We start from the raw sequence: 20,769 nt of genomic DNA, 5'->3' as shown, positions 1-20,769 counted from the left end.
TGACCCTTTACAAATTCCTTTTACTATGAATTTCCCAGTACTTCTACCAGAACTCGTCATTATAATATCAAATTAATTTCAAACACAATTCTCGTTCAAGATTTTTTAATCACTTGCAAAAAACATGTTTCTCCCTTACATGGAATACATGTTTAATACAGAAAATATAATAAAGTGATGACATCAGAAATCGAACGATTCCTTCCTCGAGTTTTACCCTTACCCCTATGCTTGATTAGTTGTCGAGTTATGCAGAAATTTGTGTTTCTTTTGTATGGCAGCCCCCTCTTAGAGAGGGAGGAGGGGTCTCGAGTTACCATAAAGACATTTATTGCCCCTTCACATGCCAAATTTGGTTCGATTTGCTTAATAAGATCTTGAGTTATGCAGAAATTTGTGTTTCATTAGAGAGAGAGAAGGGGTTTCAAACTATCATAAAAACCTTTCCCGGTCCCAAAAAACCCTACATTCAAATTTTCACGCCGATCGGTTCAGTAGTTTCCAAGTCCATGAGAATCAGAGAGACAGAAAGACAGATAGACATCGCTCCATTTATTTATATAGATGGTCATGAAAGGAATTTTTTTAGGTGTTTTAAGTAATCAAATAACATGCTGCTTTGGGCCTGCTGATCTGGTAGAGATTATTTTGTCTCCCGAAATCACCACATCACCACCAGACGTCGACACTGTGCATACGACATCACGGATCTTGATATGTCAAATTCCTGATATAATGTAATATTCCAGCAAACAGTAAATCGTATGAATAGCCATAATTGAAGGCGATATACATACATCCAAGACAACTTTGGATGATGTATGATGCATATAACTGACATACACACGCAAAGGTGGAAGCGATATACGTATATGCCATATTTTAAACGCATATGAAGCCGTATATAACGATATACAATGCTTTTACACTGATATGTGATTTGACCCGACAACGCTACATAAAATAAATAGAAAGTGCGTTTATATATTGCATATTGCGATACAAGGAGATCGTTGTACCGATATACGACTTAATCCAGCAATGATGTAGAAAATCGCATTTTTGCATTTTTTACAATCGGAGACACATGATGCATCCTTTGATTGATATTTTATACAATTGCAATTTGATACGAATTTTTATGCGCCCCAGCATGTGAAAAAGTTATACGATTTAATGTTTGCTGGGATGGCCTGAATCCAATACGATTCACTGTTGAACGATTTTCCACAGCATTTAATACAATTTTTCGCAGTACTACATTCAACTTATATGTTCATGCGACTCATGAACTGGATCAGCCTGATATGCATATATCGTTTCGTATAGATCGATTTTACGATATTGTATGTCATAAAACCGATGCCGTTGAGACTCAATCTGTAGTGATAAATAAATTCTAGGTTTTCGCATTTTATTCGTTTGGGTTCAACCCTCTTTTCATGACAATGTACTTGAACGGCCACTTTCTTTAGTATAAACCAACATGTCCTTCTGTGCGCTCTGTTCCGCGACCTTCATCGTTAGCAAACGAAAACACGTCAGTTTTAAATGAGTAAATCTATGAAAATTTAAAGAAAACTTGTTGGATTAAAGTCAAATCGTATTCGCCAAATTTCACAATTACAATTTAAATTATCAGATCTGGAACAATTCCCTGTAGCTCATGAATCAACAGAAGTACGAACCTTTTACTTAAACACACACACACATATATATAATAAGCAGTACAATAACATTTATGTTTAAATCTGGACAGGGAATGCAATGCTTCTAACAAAAATCTATTCTTAAACAATCTACACAAAACAAAATCATAACCACGATTCGCTGTCATCTTGCCGCTCCATTCGCCTCTCATGTGTAAATATATTCTATCCACAGACTGTCAGGGCTGTCGCCATTCATTGGCGATAACGACATGGCCACGATGAACAACGTAATGCAGGGCAATTACTCGTTCAATTACAGTTCCTTCGACGTTGTGTCGGAGGATGCCATGGACTTTGTCCGCAAGCTGCTAGTGCGTGAAGGCAAGAAGCGGCTTAGCGCCCAGCAAGCCCTCAAACACAAGTGGCTGGCAGAGACGGCCCAGAACACGACCGAATTATCTATAACAAAAACAAAGTTGAAACGTTATGTTATCAAGAAGCGATGGATCAAGGCGGTCAACACGATCATCGCACTGCGGCGGATGGGCGCCAGGATTGACTTCGATCTGATCTGATGAGGTGTACCAGCCGGATGAACGGGTTGCATGGAAGGCAAGGCGCGGAAGCCTCACGGTATCCTAGCTGTTAAGTAGTTGTAAAACGGTTCGTTATCCATTCTTACACATTGTTTAAACTATATATATATAAATCCTCCATCTATCAATAAAATTCAAAATCCGATAAATGGTGAAAATATTCTACTTAAGATCGTTTTAAAAGTATGAGACTAGCGTAGCTTAAATGAATTGGTGAAAATAATTATAGCCCGGAAGATTACACCATTGTTATCCTCAAATATGATTTTTTTCTCTGAAATTTATACCTAAGTAAGCTTTTTTTTAATCACGAATACTGAGCGCATTTTACAACAATAAGAAATATAAATCGCACCTTTTAGCTGCGCTTGTTAGTAACGTATGATCGTTTTCAAATCATCCGAAACCCTCAGTCTCCGAACAAAATTATGACCAGGATATATATTTTTATACACCCCGTTTCATACTTTTAGACCCTCCCATTTGTTTAAGGGGGGACTCCGGTCTGGAAAATCGAAAAAATCGAATTTTTGATTTCTTTTGCATTTTTGGGAAGCTTATGCCCTCAGAAATGCTGTCCTAAAAGGATTTTTCGATATTTGATTTCGTTGGAAAGTTACAGCCAAAGCGTGAAGTCACCTCGAGGGATAAAGTATCGCTGTACGATCTTTTCAACGCGTTTTTTCTCGAAACCATGTTTTGACGTAAGAATTACGTCTTTCGGAAACATATTGGGGTACAAATTGAAAATCGAAAATCGTCCACATCGTGAAAATTGTCCAATTTCAAACGCTTATTGCTCAGTCATTTCGTGATGGATTGATATGATTTTTACGTCAATCGATTTCGGTATTCCATAACACTTTTCACATTGAATAAAATAATGTATGTCATGAAACTAACTATCGAACAATTGAAAAATCTGAATCCCCTATCCTAACAGAAATACCCACTTCTGATTGGTCGAAATTGACTACACATGCGGCGGCTCATGTACTTACAATTATTGGTTAGTTATTCACTGATGGATTTATGAGATATTTACATCAATCGATCTGAGCACTCCATAACAATTCATCACAATAAATAAAACAATATATTAGGCTGTAAAAAAAGTCCTGCGGTATTTCCGCGAGGTGTCGTTGTAAGCGCGTAGTTCTAGTTGTATTCATTGTATCGAGTCATACTATAGCTTGTTGGAAAGGTATTTTTGCGCGCTATAATATAGTCCTTGACAGTGTTTTGTTTGGTTAAGTCGTTCGTGAGTTATAGTGTCGCAAATATGGAGCAAAATAAAGAGAAAATCCGACATATTTTACAGTACTACTATGACAAAGGCAAAAATGCATCTCAAGCTGCCAATAAAATTTGTGCAGTTTATGGACCCGATACAGTTTCCATTTCCACCGCACAACGATGGTTTCAACATTTTCGTTCTGGTGTAGAGGTCGTCGAAGATGCGCCACGCTCTGGAAGGCCTGTCGTTGAAAATTGCGACAAAATCGCTGAATTAGCCAAGAAAGACCGGCATAGTAGCAGCCGTAGCATCGGCCAAGAGCTGGGGATAAGTCATCAAACCGTTATTAACCATTTGAAGAAGCTTGGATTCACAAAGAAGCTCGATGTATGGGTGCCACACACGTTGACGCAAAAAACATCTTTGACCGTATCGACATGTGAATCGCTGCTGAATCGCAACAAAATCGACCCGTTTCTGAAGCGGATGGTGACTGGCGATAAAAGTGGGTCACTTACGACAACGTGAAGCGCAAACGGTCGTGGTCGAAGCCCGCTGAAGCGGCTCAGACGGTGTCCAAGCCCTCATTAACGGCCAGGAAGGTTCTGCTGTGTGTTTGGTGGGATTGTCAAGGAATAATCTATTATGAGCTGCTTCCCTATGACCAAACGCTCAATTCGGACCTGTACTGCCAACAACTGAACCGCTTGAAGGTAGCACTCATGAAGAAGAGGCCATCTTTGATAAACAGAGGCCGCATTGTCTGCCATCAGGACAACGCCAGGCCACACACTTCTTTGGTGACGCGCCAGAAGCTCCGGGAGCTCGGATGGGAGGTTCTTTTGCATCCGCCGTATAGTCCGGACCTTGCACCAAGTGACTACCACCTGTTTTTGTCCATTGCGAACGAGCTAGGTAGTCAGAAGTTAGCCACAAAAGAGGCCTGTGAAAATTGGCTATCCGAGTTTTTTGCCAATAAGGAAGCGAGCTTCTATAGCAGGGGTATTATGAAGTTGGCATCTCGTTGGGAACAAGTCATCGAACAAAACGGCGCATATTAGACTTAAAACAGATGATTGTAACTAATTTTATGAACAAATGAAAATTTAAAAAAAATTACCGCAGGACTTTTTTGACAGCCTAATATTATTGTACCGTCAATAAAATATTCAGTATTCCTCCAACCTTCACGGTGTACACACCATATCGGAATTTGCTCTTTGGAGGTTTTCCTCATTCGTTATCAAATTCCCTTGATTCTCATCATCAATCCGGGCCTTCTCGAATCCACTAGTGGAACTGACCAACAGTATTCCCCTCTGGACACCGATGAGGTCTCAGCAGAAGCCAGATCGGCTTCAAGGAAGGTCCATACATACAGTCCACTCAAACCAGCTGCAGCAGTCACTCGACAAAGGGAGTCAAGCCGTCAGCCTTCAGTGTTGACTGTACACATACAATGTACTAAAAACTAGAAAATAAAATTAGTTAAAGTTAAAGTTAAAGGGTTTCATTATGATTAAACATAACAATGTACTAAAATCTAGTACAGTTGTACAGTGTACAATGTACAGTTAGAAGTTATCACATCCCTTCCTTCATTAATCTAGGGGATTGATGAGACTAAAATAAAATCGTGGGGCTTATGATGAAACGTTAACTGTGGATAATGAAAATTAAACGTGCAATGAAACCGTTTAACTTTAAAATTTTTTTTACTAATTTTTTTCCGCTTAGTTTCTCGTACTTTTCTCGATGGTGGTGTAGTGGGATACTTTTACGGGAATCGATGAAATGTGTTATCTAACAAGGTCAGTCACATTGCTCAGCTTGAGGTTACCGGGAGATGATTTGCCTCTCAAATCGTTAGAATAATGTCAGAACATTTTAACCATAAGTTTTTCTTCTGAATGGTTTACCTATTCAATCCGAGATATTTCTCTTCCGATGACGTTTGATATCGAGCAAATTTTACAAGTATCAGTCCTGTTCGCTTGTATTTTAAACCAAGCAAACCTATCTGCAAGTGTAATCCGCTCCTACTTCACAGCTGGAACATCCTTTCCCTTCCTATATTTGTATACCGTTCCATTGGCTCTTGCCCGTGTTATGACTTCCGCTTTGTATTCTGTTGTCCACCGAACACCACACTTACATTTCGTGGTCATGTCCAGGTCCCCATTCGAATCAGAAGGCATTCCTATTAAATTGAGTTGCACATGCTTCTTGCGGCTCGGATGTAAACAATGAATCAAATTGTATGTCTATCGCAGCGTTGTCCGTGGTGATAATTAGAAACATGGATTTATGAGGTATCTCAAACAAACGAATATTTGCAAACCCTGATTTAGGGTGGTTCGTAGAACTAACTTTTTCTGAAATTTGTATAGACTATTTAGATTCCTTTAAGAACTTAAAAACCACCAAAAAGTCAATTTGGTAAAAGTGGCGCTTATGGGCTTTCTAAAAAAAACATTCAATTGTACATATAACATATGGAATTCAATTTTCCGAATTTTTCGACCTTCCTTCAGAGTTTTCGATTTCCGAAAATTTTCCGATTTTTCTCTCCGCTATACTGATCTAAGGGCAGAGACGAATACATCAAAATAAAGACGGTGTATCCGCCCAGAGAGGCATCTATACTGATCGATGAGTTTATTGTGACTGAACCCTGTTCTGTACATTTCTTGCCCTATTTATACCATTGGCATAGTCATAGCGCAGTTGTTGTATGGGTTGCGTCTAGAATATTCGCCATAAACAATTACACTTTGTATAGCGGATTCGTTTCCATCCGTTCCAATCTCTTAACAATTTGTTTGTTATTGTTTGTATGTTGTGATTGTTTGTTTTGTGCTGTCGTTCACCGCTAGTGGTAAGTACTCTGTGTTGTACAATTATGTCAATCAATAATTATCCTTTCAGGTGATTGTTCTGGACATCCGTGGACGACGATAAAAGGTGAGTGACAATAAATATACTACTATATATCTGCGCTAATTATTCTCGTTTTCCAGGACTCAGGATGAGTGTTTCTAGTGTGTTTAGTGTTAAGTATTTTATAGTTTTTGTTTATGTGTTGAATAAAGTTTTTATGAATGAAAGAAAAATGTGTGTTGTTTTTAATTTGTCTGCCTGTCTGGGCCGTAACAGACGGCTATAATTGGACAATTCCTTCCTCGGGTTTTACGCTTACCACCACTTGAACCAGCGAAATTGCACAAAGAACACACCGAATGACGCTTGGAAGTAGCAAACCATTCTCATCGTGCAAGTTTGGATGATTTGAGCTTTAAATAGCCAATAACGACGCCGGCCACTTCCTTACAGTCACTAGGGGAAGGGAAGGAATGTTAGTATGAAATTCGCATCCATAAAGGTCGCCTCTATAGTCTTGCAATTGTCATGGGAGAAAAAGTTGCTTTGGTTCTCAATAGTTCGCGTTCTTTTTCGGACTTGTCATTCGCAGGCGGAGTTGATAAACCAGAAAAAACAGAAGAGAGAAAGGAAATCAATCCACACTGTGGATTTTATACGAGTAATGAGTACGAAAACAAATAGAGAGAGAGAACAGAAAAAAAATCGAGTTTTCAAAAATTTTATTAAATTCCTTCGTTTTGAAATTCTTTACAGACAAATTTTTCAATACATCTTTTACAGTGCGTAGTATTCTTCGTTTGATTTATCGTATCGTTGAAAAGCTGTTTACACTCTATGTACGACTTATGTTTTCGTTTTTCGAACTGAGATACAAGAACACATTTTGACATCATTCTCTCTCTTAGCAGGCTAACTAAAGACTAGTAGCTGCGAATCATTTCATGGTCAACCGTAGCGATTATGTTAATTTACTGCAAAAATGTCCAATCGTATCACAGTTCCTAATCTTCAAACAATTTACGCTTCTCTCACATTATGTTCGTTGCTTAAATCGATTAAAATTATTTATACCTCACTCAAATCAGCTTATTTTAGGACAAGTAGAATGAATAGACCAAAGATACCCAACACCTGACTTAGTTCGGACAGCGCTCGTGCAGAAGTTACAATTGATAGATTCTAGTACGGAACTGGGAAGGGTTTTCCTTCAGTTGGAAGCAAAAAAAAAAGTAAGATAAATAAGTGTTCAGAGGCTCTGTTCAATCGCGGGACATAAAGTGGAGAAATACAATCCCTATTAAATTTCTCCAAATTATGTGTTTGTTTGTTTTTCTTTCGTTCGATTCCTCAGACAGCCTCTGCGATATCAGTAGACAATCAGTCGAAGAGCTTAAATAAACAATTGTCCAATAATATCTAAAGATTGCATTAAGGTAGCTGAGCTTCAGAAGAAAACAGAACCCCCGGTTGAAGCTTTCCTCCAATCTTAGTAAATAATACTCTCGAAGATGTCATGTCACGTATTCTACCAATAAGGTGAGATTCTAGTTAAAAAGTATCTATTTCCACTAGTTGGCACGTTAACCCTATGAAATTTGCGCTTGTTTTTCTACACAGTCGTTAAAATTGGTTGTCACAATAAATGATCGTTGTTAGTATTTAAAAGGAAGAGAATCACAGTCTTCTCACACACACGCGTCTAGCACTCAAAATTATCGATCACACACACACACACACACACACACACACACACGCTACACCCAGGTCTGTTTAGCTGCTATGTGAGAAGGCAGTGTTGGTATAGGGGCCACTATAGATCGAGCTGCCCGAGTTGGAGACCGTTTTGCCACTTCGTTTGGCGACAATACACATCACGGCGAGGACCACTGCCAGCATCAGACAGAGACCGGCGATGGCTATGGCAACTGCGAAGCTCCGCTGGGACACACAGATGGCGTCATCCGGTGTCTGAAATGAAACCAATTGTAAAGAAACATTCTGTATTTGACGGATTTCGCGCCAACTCGTCTATGGGATTGGCATGACCATCTCAGAACTTAATTAAACTTTCTTAGCGTGGAGATATTACCTAATTAAGCAACCTGGCATACTTAGTTTTCCGAACATTTATCTAGACTAAGATATGGAAAGGGCCAAATATGTTTGACCGTTTTTATTATAAAATTTTTTACTCAAAAATGGTAAATCCTACAAAAAAGTCATATATGGAAGAGTTTTAGGAAAATAATTGAATCTTCAGACAAAAATACTGAAAAAATATTTTTTGAAATCCCACATTGAAAAAAAATTATTTTAAAAACTAAAAGTTGATTTTCTCAAAATGGTCATCTCAGATTTTGATGAAGTGATAGATAAATGGTAGATAATGGTAAATAAATATATTTTCCATATTTAAGGCAAAAAAGTTTTTCTAACAAAATCTTTTTCAATATTTTATTGAAATTAAGTTTATTTCTTCTTTCAGTGCAGAAATCCAACCCAAAAAAAAAATAAATAATAAGAATGTTGAATAAGTGTGATTTTAATCCAAAATGAAAAAAAAAGACACCCCATATATTCCGGTTAAACGTAGTCACGCGTCAATACGTCATAAGTTTTATTACATTTGGATTGAAATCACACTTATTCAACATTTTTATTATATATATATTTTTTATTTTGGGTTGGCTTTCTGCACTGACAGAAGAAATAAACTTAATTTCAATAAAATATTGAAAAAATTTTTGTACGACACAGAACATGCAGGAAAAAATGAAAGATTTCGAATGCTTATAACTTGAACATTTCATACTGGACCGGAAAGATGTTTGCATCAATTGATAGGGAATATTTCCACGCATCTATAGAAATTAATAAAATGTTATTTTTCATTAGATAAACAATTGAATAACTGTGAAATGTTAAGCGTTATCTAAAAGCCTTAACTGCCTCGTTTTGATTGGCTCGATTTACGGTTTCCCCAACACAGACTTCAAAACCAAGCAGCCTTGGGGAAATCGGCTTTGCAAATGCACGCGAGTCGGGAGTATTTTTGTTCCGACTAAAATGTGTTTCCCTAACACAGACTTCAAAACCAAGGTTTCTGGGAAAATCGGTTTTGCAAATAAATGCAAACTGCGAGCACTTATGTACTTGCTTGCCTTTGTGCAGACTGGAATATGTTTCCCTAACACGGTCTTCTAAACTTAGGAACATGGGGAAAACGTACAGACACTAGAGGCGAATGAACTTTCAAATTTAAAGCCTCTATAGTATAAAAAGTAGAAGTAGAAGTTGTTGATTCATGCAAGCTGGGAGTACTTCTGCACCTGCATTGAAGGACATGCCTTTATATCTTCTGCTTACCGAATTTCTGCGCACACCATTTGATGATTAGGTAAATTGTTGATAACTATTTGCTGCGATAACGCCTATTGATTAAACAATATGCGTTCTACAAACACGTCAAAACCGAAACTGAGTGGCTGAAGTTCATCAAATCAACCCAATTCACGGTTCGAGAACTACGTACACTTGAGAGATGCAAACTTCAGAGGGAAATGTGAATACAATAATCGTTTGATAACTCTTCCGTTCATATTTTTTGTATGTCCTAGACATCATACCAAACTTAAAATGACAGTCATTGAATTTACATGTAACGAAGAACATAATCTATCACAATATTTAATTCAATTGAAATCGGGAATTGTTTCAATCAATCAAAAATTTAATCAACACAAACAAATGATTACTTCGCTAAGATAGTTCCACGTCAACATTGCGGTTATATCATAGATATAACCCACCCATTTTTTGACGTAGGACTACGTCTTTCATTTCTGTACCGGGGTGTATGTTCAAAGTTTCGAAAGCGTGAGAGTGACGCTGGACTGCAAGGTTTTGAACGTTAATACCTCTTTATCGGCTGAATGGAGTGGTATACTTCATCCGAAAGACAAAATGTCAACGAGTTATATGATTGTCACTAATTGTGATAAATTTAGTGAAACATGTGTCATTTTGTTCAACTGCCCAATCATGAAGCTCTACTGCTGTTTGGATTGTGTTTCCGTAATCTTGGGCAAGACTTGCTCTCTTTGCCATTCCTTTTTCAGTCCCTCCTATTGCATCACAGAGTCCTTTCCCGTGGGAGGTAGCAAGGAAATGCCATTCTGCTTCTAGTCCGTAATCTTTTTTGAAATTACACAGACTGGCAAAATTATTTATGTTTTTGAAGTGTGCTGCCAATGAAGCGGACATGAGAGTCATTTTAGTAAAATCGTTTATTTTTATGACAAATTCTATCAATTTTTCTATGAACAACTGCACAGCTACAGTGTCGTGTGTTAAAGCTTCTGAAATAACTTTAAGGCTTACGTTTTCTAGTTTACCATCTTTTTAGTAGTATATATCAAGTGGGTGAATAATTGCTTGCGAGTTATTCCAGTGATAACCCTATGTCGCATTTTGAATTATGAATGAATAATTCTCTGAAAAATCACAAATTACTATTGTTTTTCCTTGCGTCAAAGATTCTTTTTTTATCACGCAAAAAAGCAGACTGCTGTTTGTAAATAACGTCATGCTCTATGAGTTTGTCTACATTGTCAACGAAATACGGCAAAAAGTCATCGATTAGTTTTAAAATCGTTCATTTTTTGAAAAACGATTTCTTCTTTTCCGCTGTCCTCTAATAGAAGAGTTGTTTCTTCATGAATTTATGATTTGGGAACACAATCCAAACAACACTAGAGCTTTATGATTGGGCAGTTGAACAAAATGACAAATGTATGTAAACGCAAGTGAAGTTAAGGAACTATTCAATCACGCGAAAACATATCGGGAACACAAAAAATTCATTACTTTATTCCTGTAGATGAAAGTAAAAGCGCAGCTAAAAGTTTTCAAATTCAGAAGATGACCCCAAAATCTTCATAATAGGAAAGAAAAAAAGAGGAAAGATATGATGATTGTATCTCTTAAAATAAAAGCTAAAATGTACATGGTATAAGATCAGATTAGCATTAGCATTAGCATTAGCATTGAGCAAGTTGCATAATATCGTAGGTGGTACGAATTCAGAACTGTTCAGTTAAAAGCTAGCCTCCATCCGTTGCTGATGATTAGTATTATCTCTTAGATGAAGGTGTGCTTTCTCCAACAGTTGAGAATTGTCCTGGCCACGTCCTTGCAACTGCTAAGGAAAGGGAAGGAATGTTAGTTCAATATTTACTTAAGAGAGATGCAGAGAACTCTACGGCCTCTCATAAATATCTCTGGAATTTAGGATGTGTGTTAGTGGAGAAGGTAAGCCATAGGATACACTCAGCCGGTGTTACTGGCGCAATTAGTTATTACTAATAATTTTAATGGTAATTATATTACTATTACTATTACTATTACTATTACTATTACTATTACTATTACTATTACTATTACTATTACTATTACTATTACTATTACTATTACTATTACTATTACTATTACTATTACTATTACTATTACTATTACTATTACTATTACTATTACTATTACTATTACTATTACTATTACTATTACTATTACTATTACTATTACTATTACTATTACTATTACTATTACTATTACTATTACTTTTACTTGTACATGGTATAAGATCAGATGAATAAAAATGAATTTAAGTCAAAATATGTCATGAGTTTTATTACATTTGATTTGGAAGACCTCTTAAGACCTTTTCGCCTTAAATATGCACAAGTTGCAATGTGTGGAAGAGTTATAGGGCACATATTTATTTACCATTTATTCACTATTTAATCAAAATCTGAGATGACCATTTCAAGAAAATCAACTTTTAGTTTTCAAAAACCGATTTTTTTCAGTGTGGGATTTCAAAAAAAATATTTTTTCAGTATTTTTTTCAATTCTATTATTTTCCTAAAACTCTTCCATAGATCACTTTTTTGTAGGAATTACCATTTTGGAGTAACAAAATTTTATAAAAAAATTGTCAAAATATTTGGCCCTTTCCATATGTCAGTCTAGATAAATTTTCGGAAAACTAAGTATACCAAGTTGCTTAATTAGGTAAGGTCTTACCGCCCTGAAAGTTTCATTAAGTTCTGAGCGGGCCATGCCAATCCCATAGACGAGTTGCCGCGGAATCCGTCATTTCTGCATAATTCGTTTGCCATACCTTCTCCCTGATCACCGAATCCGCATCGTCGTTAATCACTTCGGCATTCTCGTTGACGTACAGTCCGGAGAAGACCTCGATTGTGGCCGGCAGTCCTTCATCATCTGTCTCTCGTTTTGTTCGCTCTTTACTCCTGCCAGTACATGTGGGTGACTGAAATATTGAAGCAGAATTAGTTATCAACTTTTCGGCAGATACTATGTCAGTATTTAGATACCTTGTGACAATCAGGATCTTCTAAAGCACACAACCTAACGTTACACTGATAGTAAACTGATGTTGTATAGGGGAATTTATGCGCTGGGAAGGTAACCGTTGCCTTCGTCCGATCTTCGGTGTATTGGAACGGTCCTAGGATTTCGTTGTCCAACGGGCATCCGTTGTCATTCACCAGTTTCTGTTCGCCCCAACCCAGCCCATCGCGCACCAAACAATCCGTCACGTGCAGCCCGTACAGCTCCTGCTTGTCTATGTTGATGACCAGCGTGAGGGGATCACCTATCTTGACGTTCTCCGCTAGCTTTTCACCCGTGAAAATCTTCATGTGGCACCCGGGCATCGGTTTAATATCGGCATCCTCCTCGGGCACCGACAAATCCTTATCCATCGATCGACCGTGTTCTCGACGGTCTGGTCCTTCGGCACTGGTCAGAGCCATCGGACGACTGTCGTCGCTTGCTTTCGCCGGTTTTAGCGCTGCCTCGCGGCTCTTGTACCGGCAGCGCACGTGGTAGCCACGGCCCAAATCGGTCACCAGCTTGAGATGCGGCTGTAGGACGATCGTGTTGAAGAATTCAATCTCGCCGTCATCCTGGAATGAGAAAGACGAGCGAAAATTATGAGAGGTGTTTTGAACACAAGCATTACAATTCCTGTCGATCGTGAATGGGTAACCACGCACAGTGAAGGGTGAAAAATACCTCTCGAGGTATTGAGTGAAAGAAACGATTACGATTGGTTATTTTTGAACTTGTAGCCCAAACAGCAAACCTCACGCAACACAGAAAGGTGAAGTCGCGAACCGTTAGATAATCATGACTATATTGCTTTGATTCATCATGAAAAACAGCGGGGCGTAGATATATTTATGGACGATATGATGTTTCTATGGTTGAAGAGCATGATATAAATTCATTGTCGACATTTGATAATTCTACGCGAAACGCTCAAACAACATGAGACATTGAATAATGGGTGTTCACAATAAAAGTGCATCACACAGAAATTGCTCTAGCTTTTGAAACTTTGGAATAAATTCATTGAGCGTTTGAGTAAAAAAAAGTTCTAGAAACATAATGAAGGTGAAGTGGAAAGAACAGCTTACCCGCGAATTTCATCTGTAGATTCATTTGACATCGAAAACAATGTTTTGAAACCCCTGATTTCATGTACATACACCTACTAGGGGAGGTTTATATCCATGGCATAACCACATGGTTGACATAGGACTACCGTTGGTTTAGTGATCATTTATTTGAAGTTTCATCTATATCCAGGCTGACTAAATAATTCTGGTATAAAATCGAGACACGTAAACCGAAGAATAATTATATTTATTGTTTCATATTCAAACATTTTTGAATGTAGCCGCTTAGATTCCTATAACGAAGTAATATTTAGATGCTGAAGAGACCTTGCGAAGAAGATTATGATTTTTGCAAGTTTTATCGTATAATTTGTCAAATTTTAGATCAGTGTTCTATTTGACAATTATCATAGCATTTATACCATGACTTTTCTGTTATACAAATATTGATCACCGTAGGGAAATCCTTCCGACTGATGCCGATGTCAGGCAAACAAAATATAATCAGTAGGCTTCACGAATTCCCTACAGTCTAGAAATTTATTTTTATTTTTCAAAAATATTTTCCCTGAACGATTAACAACTGGTACGGATTACTTGCTCCACCTTTTTATGTTACTAATTATAATTACTGTAATATGTATAAACTGGAATTTGTTTTACTAGTACCAGTTTGAATCTTCGGAATGGACTTTAATATAAGATTTTTATGTTTCTCCAAGATCAAGTTTTTCTCCAAGTCTTTCATTTTCCAATGTAGTCCAACGCAGTACCATGAAAAATTTGCACAGTTTTAAAAAAATTGGCATCCAGTAATTCATTTGAATCGGCTAGTCCTACGTCAAGATAAGGTCCCTTAGAAAGGGTGCCAGATAAAAAAAAACATGTGAATTTTTTATAAAGTAGTTTTTACATCAATAACTATTTTTGCAGCCAATGGATGGTGTTGGATGAACGGACAACGATTTGCAAACCAATCGAATTGGTAAATGAATTGTTTGATATGTTATGTATTACGATTCCCTAATTCATAAATGGTTTAAATTAACAAATATTGGAAGCATTTCATTCCGGATTTCTAATACTCGTTCGATACAAAGTTCAAGAATAAAATGATTTCGGAAGGACGAAAACAATTTTTATCGGAAACGATTGGTTGATTGCGACAACAAAGCCTTTTGTCGACATTCCAACATTTGACGCGTTGAGTCGGACTCAGATGCTGAAATCGTATACTGTATGCTTTGGAGAGTATAAATATAGTAAATTGCGTGGATGACGAAGCCCCGATGTTCACCCGACCTAACTATTTTCGTAATTGGTAAAGGGATCTCAAGACAAACACTGCCGCATAACACCGGTTCTCCAGCCTGCGTCAACAATGCGGTCTAGGACACAAGTCTCTATATTGCTTTGAGTACACAAAATACTTCCTTTCTTTTTATGTTGAAGAATTCTAATAAAGTCATCAAAATTAACAGCAATTTTACAGATACAGTAGCTTTTTAAATAAGAGAATAAATGTTTGAAAGATCACTAATCGATATAAACCGGGACAGCGATTATTTTTTTTTCTTTATACTCAAAATACGGTACAAATTTACAAAAAAAAACGGGACAATCAAAAATGGTGCCTCATCGCCCGATGGTGTCAGTATCGCAAGAGAGATTACTTATTGTGTAGTACATTCTCGTAAACGGCTACTGTCAAAATTTCAGCCGAATCGGACTCGTAGTTTTGTTTTGACCGTGTGTGAAAGCGGGCCTGTCCGCGAATTTTAGAAAAATGGAAATTTCGCCGTCGCCACGGCCAAGTTGGGCGAATTGCACTACGAACTGCTGCCCCATCCACCGTATTCTCCAGATTTGGCCCCGCGCATTTGTTTTTTGTCTCCAAACTTGAAAAAGTAATTCGCCGGGCAGAAATTTGAGTCGAATGAGGAGGTCATCGCCACCACGGAAGCCTACTTAAAAACATAAGAAAAAAATTTCCAAAATGTCTACTAACAGGAGGAAATTAAAAAAAAAAGTTTTATTTGTAATTGGCTTGGTTGTTCATTGGCTGTTCATGTTGTTTACAAAAATTTTGAAAATTAAATTTTTATGGTTTTTCAAGTGTCGAGCCGACGGATTTTTGAAGGTTTTAAATTTAGCTGAGCTAGAATTCATGCATGTTATGGATATTTGCAGATCAAATATGACGTTTTTGGATAAAGGCATACAATTTCCGATCATTATGTTTGTGGACGGCTGAAGAGGCCCTATCACTATTTTTGAATTATGAACGGCTCACTTAAGAACCATCGATTGCACTTCATCCCGACTCCACTGTTCTGGGTCATTAACACTAAACCTACCGATGTTTCAAGTATACCTATTCCTACCACAGCGGGTCAAGTGACCCTTTATAAATAGTTAGTGAACAATGACTCGTTTTATACAGTCTTGTCGAGAAACGTTGCATACCATCTTTCTCCTGCATATTTCGACATCTTGGGATAACAATTATTAGCAAAATATTGAAATTGCGATTTTTGACACGCAATATAGCACTGTAGCTTGGAATGGTTACTGTTAGCTCGCTTGGATAGTCAGCAATACGATTAATTCAGATCATTCCAACACAACAAAATATATAAAGCAATAGCAAAAAAATTGTAATGCAATGGTTTTGTATCACAACTACACATACAAATCTTTCTGATATCATATAATTGTTTGCAAGGGTCAAATCACCCGTTGCGGTAGTTAGGTGAGATTACATGTATTTCTCAGTAAAAAAAATAACAAGAGAAGAGCACACACTGAAAAATACAATCGATGTATGTTTTAGCAAAAGAAGTGTAGGCACATGATGTTGTGACAATGTAATTTGCTAGAAAATTTCGACTAAAAGTTTAAAATGGGTCATTTGACTCCTCGTGGTAGGTTCAGTGTTAAAACCAATTTTTAATTTTCGGAATAAAAAAATTTTCAAAATTAGGAATAAAAAACAACACGACAGGAACTCATGATAACGACTAGTAATGGATGGAGCCAATGGTATGATAGGAAAGACGAAGAGCGAACACAACAAGAGGAAACGAAAATAGTAATAGTCGAGGAATGCAAATTTATCCGAATCCGGGATACGATACAGGCTACAGAAGGAAAAACTTTAAAAAGAAAATTCCATTTCATTCTTTGTTTTAAGAGGCTTTAAACTTTTCGCCTCAAAAAAAAAAAAGGAAAACAACCCTCCATTAAGAAAAAGTGGGGTGATGATTATTTATACAACTAATATTTATTGTAATTGAAAGTGAATAAACAAATGGATATTCCTTTCGGAAAGGTTGAAAATACAAAGAATTAGGTTGTAAGAGATGTTGAAGTCTAAATTGAGTGGAAGTGTATTGACGAATGATTTGAATTTATTTTTCATTGTCTTCGACTCGTGTGTATGAGATCCAGATTTAGATTTTTTTTTTTACTGCAACATGTCTGAAACATTTCTAATTCTGTATACCGTTCTGAATCATATTCCGGACGCTTAAGGCATATGATGCAGAAAACAGATCAAAACTTTATGCACAGGTATTATTTGGTTGATATTTTTAATAAATTAGTTCAATATGATTTTAAGCTTTCTACTTTGGTACCTATTTGATTGAAGACATAAAAAAATCGTCGAATAAAATGCTTTTCAAATGAAGCGAATAAGAATCAAACTTCGGACACTAAATCAAATTTCGGACAGATTGAATTCAAATTTCGAATTCACTTTATTTTGTCATTTTTTGGCCGAAAATTACATTACACTTGATTATATTTTATAGTCAACTGCGAAACACTTACCAAGCAATCACAGTAAACTGTTAACAATGATGAGAACTGATGAAACACGGGAGAAATTTAAATGTTTATGAACGGGTAAATTCTACGTGCTCAAGCTAAGGAAACGTCAAACACAAACGATAATGAGTAGCGTTGTACGATTTCTGCCGATTATGTTATAATTTAAATGTAGTTCTCATGTGAATTGAGAGTGAAAACAAGGGATTACTCTAAAGAAGCAATTGTGATATTAATTTGATAGTTATATCATCAGTGCATTACGCATTTCAAGATATTAGAACAAAGTGTCCGAAATATGATTCAGAATCTGTATCTGCCCCTATTTTTGTTAAAAGTATCCTGGCTTGCATTTCACGAAAACAACATTAGTTGAATAGTCATGACCGATAGTATTTGAAGTGAATGAAGTAGTTAAAGTCTATAATGGAAACCTTCGGGGTGGTCACTGGCGGATAAGTTGTTGGAATTCATAAGACCATATGTGACGTTTAGAGCCAGTACAGATTTCTGTAATTCTATACAGTACAGATAACAGAAGTTTATCCTTGAGAACAGATAGGTACAGATCTTTTATTATTGAATTCTAACACGTAGGGCTGGTCAAGCTGATGGGAAAGAGATTCGATTTCGTTGATACGACCCTGCAATTATAAATCCTAGACTTAACAACCTTCAATTGAATCGTTTTTGGGTCTCTACGATGGGGATTTACAGAAGCTGGAAAACGAATACAGCGCCCCAAAAGTGTTATTGCTCCGTGATGAAATCACTTTTGCAGAAAAAACACATGTGCATGATTAGTAAACAAAAATAGGATGTCTAAAAACATTTTCGCTCGCATTTTCGCATTTTCTACGCACGGATGCTTCGTTTTTTATATATCCCTACTATGTGTCATTCCTCGGTACCCGTCGAACGAACTTTTTCCGATCATACATACATACATACAACAAAAACAAACATCTCTCTAAACTGGCTCAGTAACTACAGGGTGGGCCATTTAAAGTGGAAGCATCTGGCAACCCCATAATTTTTGACAGAGATGTCAGATTAACAAATGTCATACCGCGTTGGAAGCGTCATTTCAGTACAATTTTAACCATGGAACAATACACACCTAAACAATGCGCTGAAATTGTTCAGCTGTACATTCAAAATAACTTCTCAATTGTGTTAACTAAACGTGCGTGGAAAAATAAAAATAAAGTTAAAACATCGCCTGGAGACAACACTATACGTCGATTATATGCCAAATTTATATCGTCTGGTAGTGTTGGTAATGCCAGTCATCAGTCCAGACAACGACCAAGACGTCGACAAAGTCATCGGCCCGTACTTCTTTGAAAACGAAAATGGAGCAACGGTAACCGTGAATGGGGAGCGTTATCGGACAATGATAACCGATTTTTTATTGCCATTTGTTCGTGAAAATGAATTGGACAATTACTGGTTCAAACAGGACGGCGCTACATGCCATACAGCGGCTGCCACGACCAAATTATTGCGCGAAATATTCCCCGGAAGATTAATATCGAAAAACGGCGATTATGACTGGCCACCGAGATCACCTGATTTGACGCCTCCTGACTTTTTTTATGGGGATATTTAAAATCCAAGGTATACACTGGTAAACCAAGGACCCTGGTTGCGCTGAAAGACAATATCCGATAAGAAATTGCTGCCATACCGGCCGAAACATTGGACATAGTGATGGAAAATGCCGAAAAAAGGGCACATTTTGCGGTCAAGGCCAGAGGCGGTCATTTACGAGATATCATAATCAAAAAGTAGTTAGAACAAATCTCCTTGGACCAAAATAAATTAATTTCAAAAAAAAATTTTTAAAATTCCACTTCTTTACTTTGCTATTGCAAAAACAAATCCTTCCACTTTAAATGGCCCACCCTGTATGTGGTGAACGGTATCTTAACATTCGTGGGAAGGCATGGAACTTTTAACAATTAATAGTAATCAATCTAAGTTGAGTATGTTTGAGTATCAAATTGAGGCTTAAACAATATATTATAGTCTAAAACATATTATTCTCTGCAACAAACATTTTGAGGGTACATATTTCGGTACAGATTTTTGAAAGAAAAAGTACAGATGAGAAAAGTTTTTACCCTTCCAGTACACATAAAAATTTGTTAACACTGTTTAGAGTCCCCGCAGGCTGCAGACTTTTTATCGGTCAACAGTTTGGGTGGGTTGGGCTGCTAGTGCGAACACCGACCCACCTGAATCGGTGTAATGTGCGCTTAAACATAGCTCTCTGTCTAAACTACCCATACCCATACAGAACTTTCCACTTGAACAGCAGGATATATTATTGATTTGCACACGACGCCGCTGAGTGGACTAATATGTATTAGATTGACCAAAATCGTTACGGTGTGAGTTTTGGCCCATAATTGTGGCTTCAACTAGCTTCAATACTTCAATACAATAATGCATTAATTTACGCAGATACTGATGCAAAAATGCTCTTTCATTTCGTTCAAGCAGTAGAACATAAATGAGTGTTCCAGAATGTATAATTATATCTTATAACGGGTGTTAAATAAAAAATGAGAATTTTTTCAATACCTTTCAGTAACTCAAATAAAGAGCGTAAAATTTTCTTTCTCCAAGAAAATTGCTCTTTGGGTTCCCTAGAAACAGTAGGCGTGTTTGGTTTTGCTAGTTTGAATTTAGTCAAAGCAAAGATGGCGTCGAAACAGCACGTACTCCGCGAACGCATTGTACGGTTCTACGAAACGCATTTCGAGCAAGGAAAAAAGATCACGGTGGCATATTTTAAGGAAAAAAATGTACCTGTCAGTACGGTATATCGTATCCTGGGTTCCTTGAACGTAGAGCGGAAGGTCGGAAGTGGTCGTCCAGTGACGATAATGACGAAGCAGAGGAAGACATCGTTAAAGAAGCTGTTTGACAAGCTGACTGCTTCCACGTATTGATTCATCGGACCCTCAAGATGGAAGGAATCGTCTGCAGGAAGAAGACGTGGTCGCTGGAGTACACGGAGGAGCAGATTGAGACGGTTAAACCACAGTGTCGGTGGATGACCAAAAAATACCGCGGGA

The 20,769-nt window shown here is 37.2% G+C and overlaps 2 protein-coding genes across 2 annotated transcripts in view; one reads left to right on the top strand and one right to left on the bottom strand.

Moving 5' to 3' along the window:
* Positions 1-2,626, top strand: part of LOC129767508 (myosin light chain kinase, smooth muscle-like) — an 81,109-nt gene extending 78,483 nt beyond the window's left edge. Inside the window, exon 6 of the mRNA XM_055768488.1 lies at positions 1,885-2,626. Within this exon, the coding sequence (XP_055624463.1) occupies positions 1,885-2,227 (343 nt within the window). The 3' untranslated portion in view covers positions 2,228-2,626. The remainder of the gene's footprint in view (positions 1-1,884) is intronic.
* Positions 2,627-7,070: 4,444 nt separating this feature from the next.
* The window catches only part of LOC129769028 (cuticlin-4), a 149,246-nt gene continuing 135,547 nt past the window's right edge, over positions 7,071-20,769 (bottom strand). Inside the window, exons 6-8 of the mRNA XM_055771023.1 lie at positions 12,764-13,357; positions 12,547-12,699; positions 7,071-8,336 (exon numbers count right to left, since the gene is read on the bottom strand). Of these exons, the coding sequence (XP_055626998.1) occupies positions 8,139-8,336; positions 12,547-12,699; positions 12,764-13,357 (945 nt within the window). The 3' untranslated portion in view covers positions 7,071-8,138. The remainder of the gene's footprint in view (positions 8,337-12,546; positions 12,700-12,763; positions 13,358-20,769) is intronic.

The sequence above is a fragment of the Toxorhynchites rutilus genome, chromosome 2 (assembly GCF_029784135.1).
Source record: "Toxorhynchites rutilus septentrionalis strain SRP chromosome 2, ASM2978413v1, whole genome shotgun sequence".
In the NCBI taxonomy this organism is placed as follows: domain Eukaryota; kingdom Metazoa; phylum Arthropoda; class Insecta; order Diptera; family Culicidae; genus Toxorhynchites; species Toxorhynchites rutilus.
This window is presented reverse-complemented; position numbering and strand designations above follow the sequence as displayed.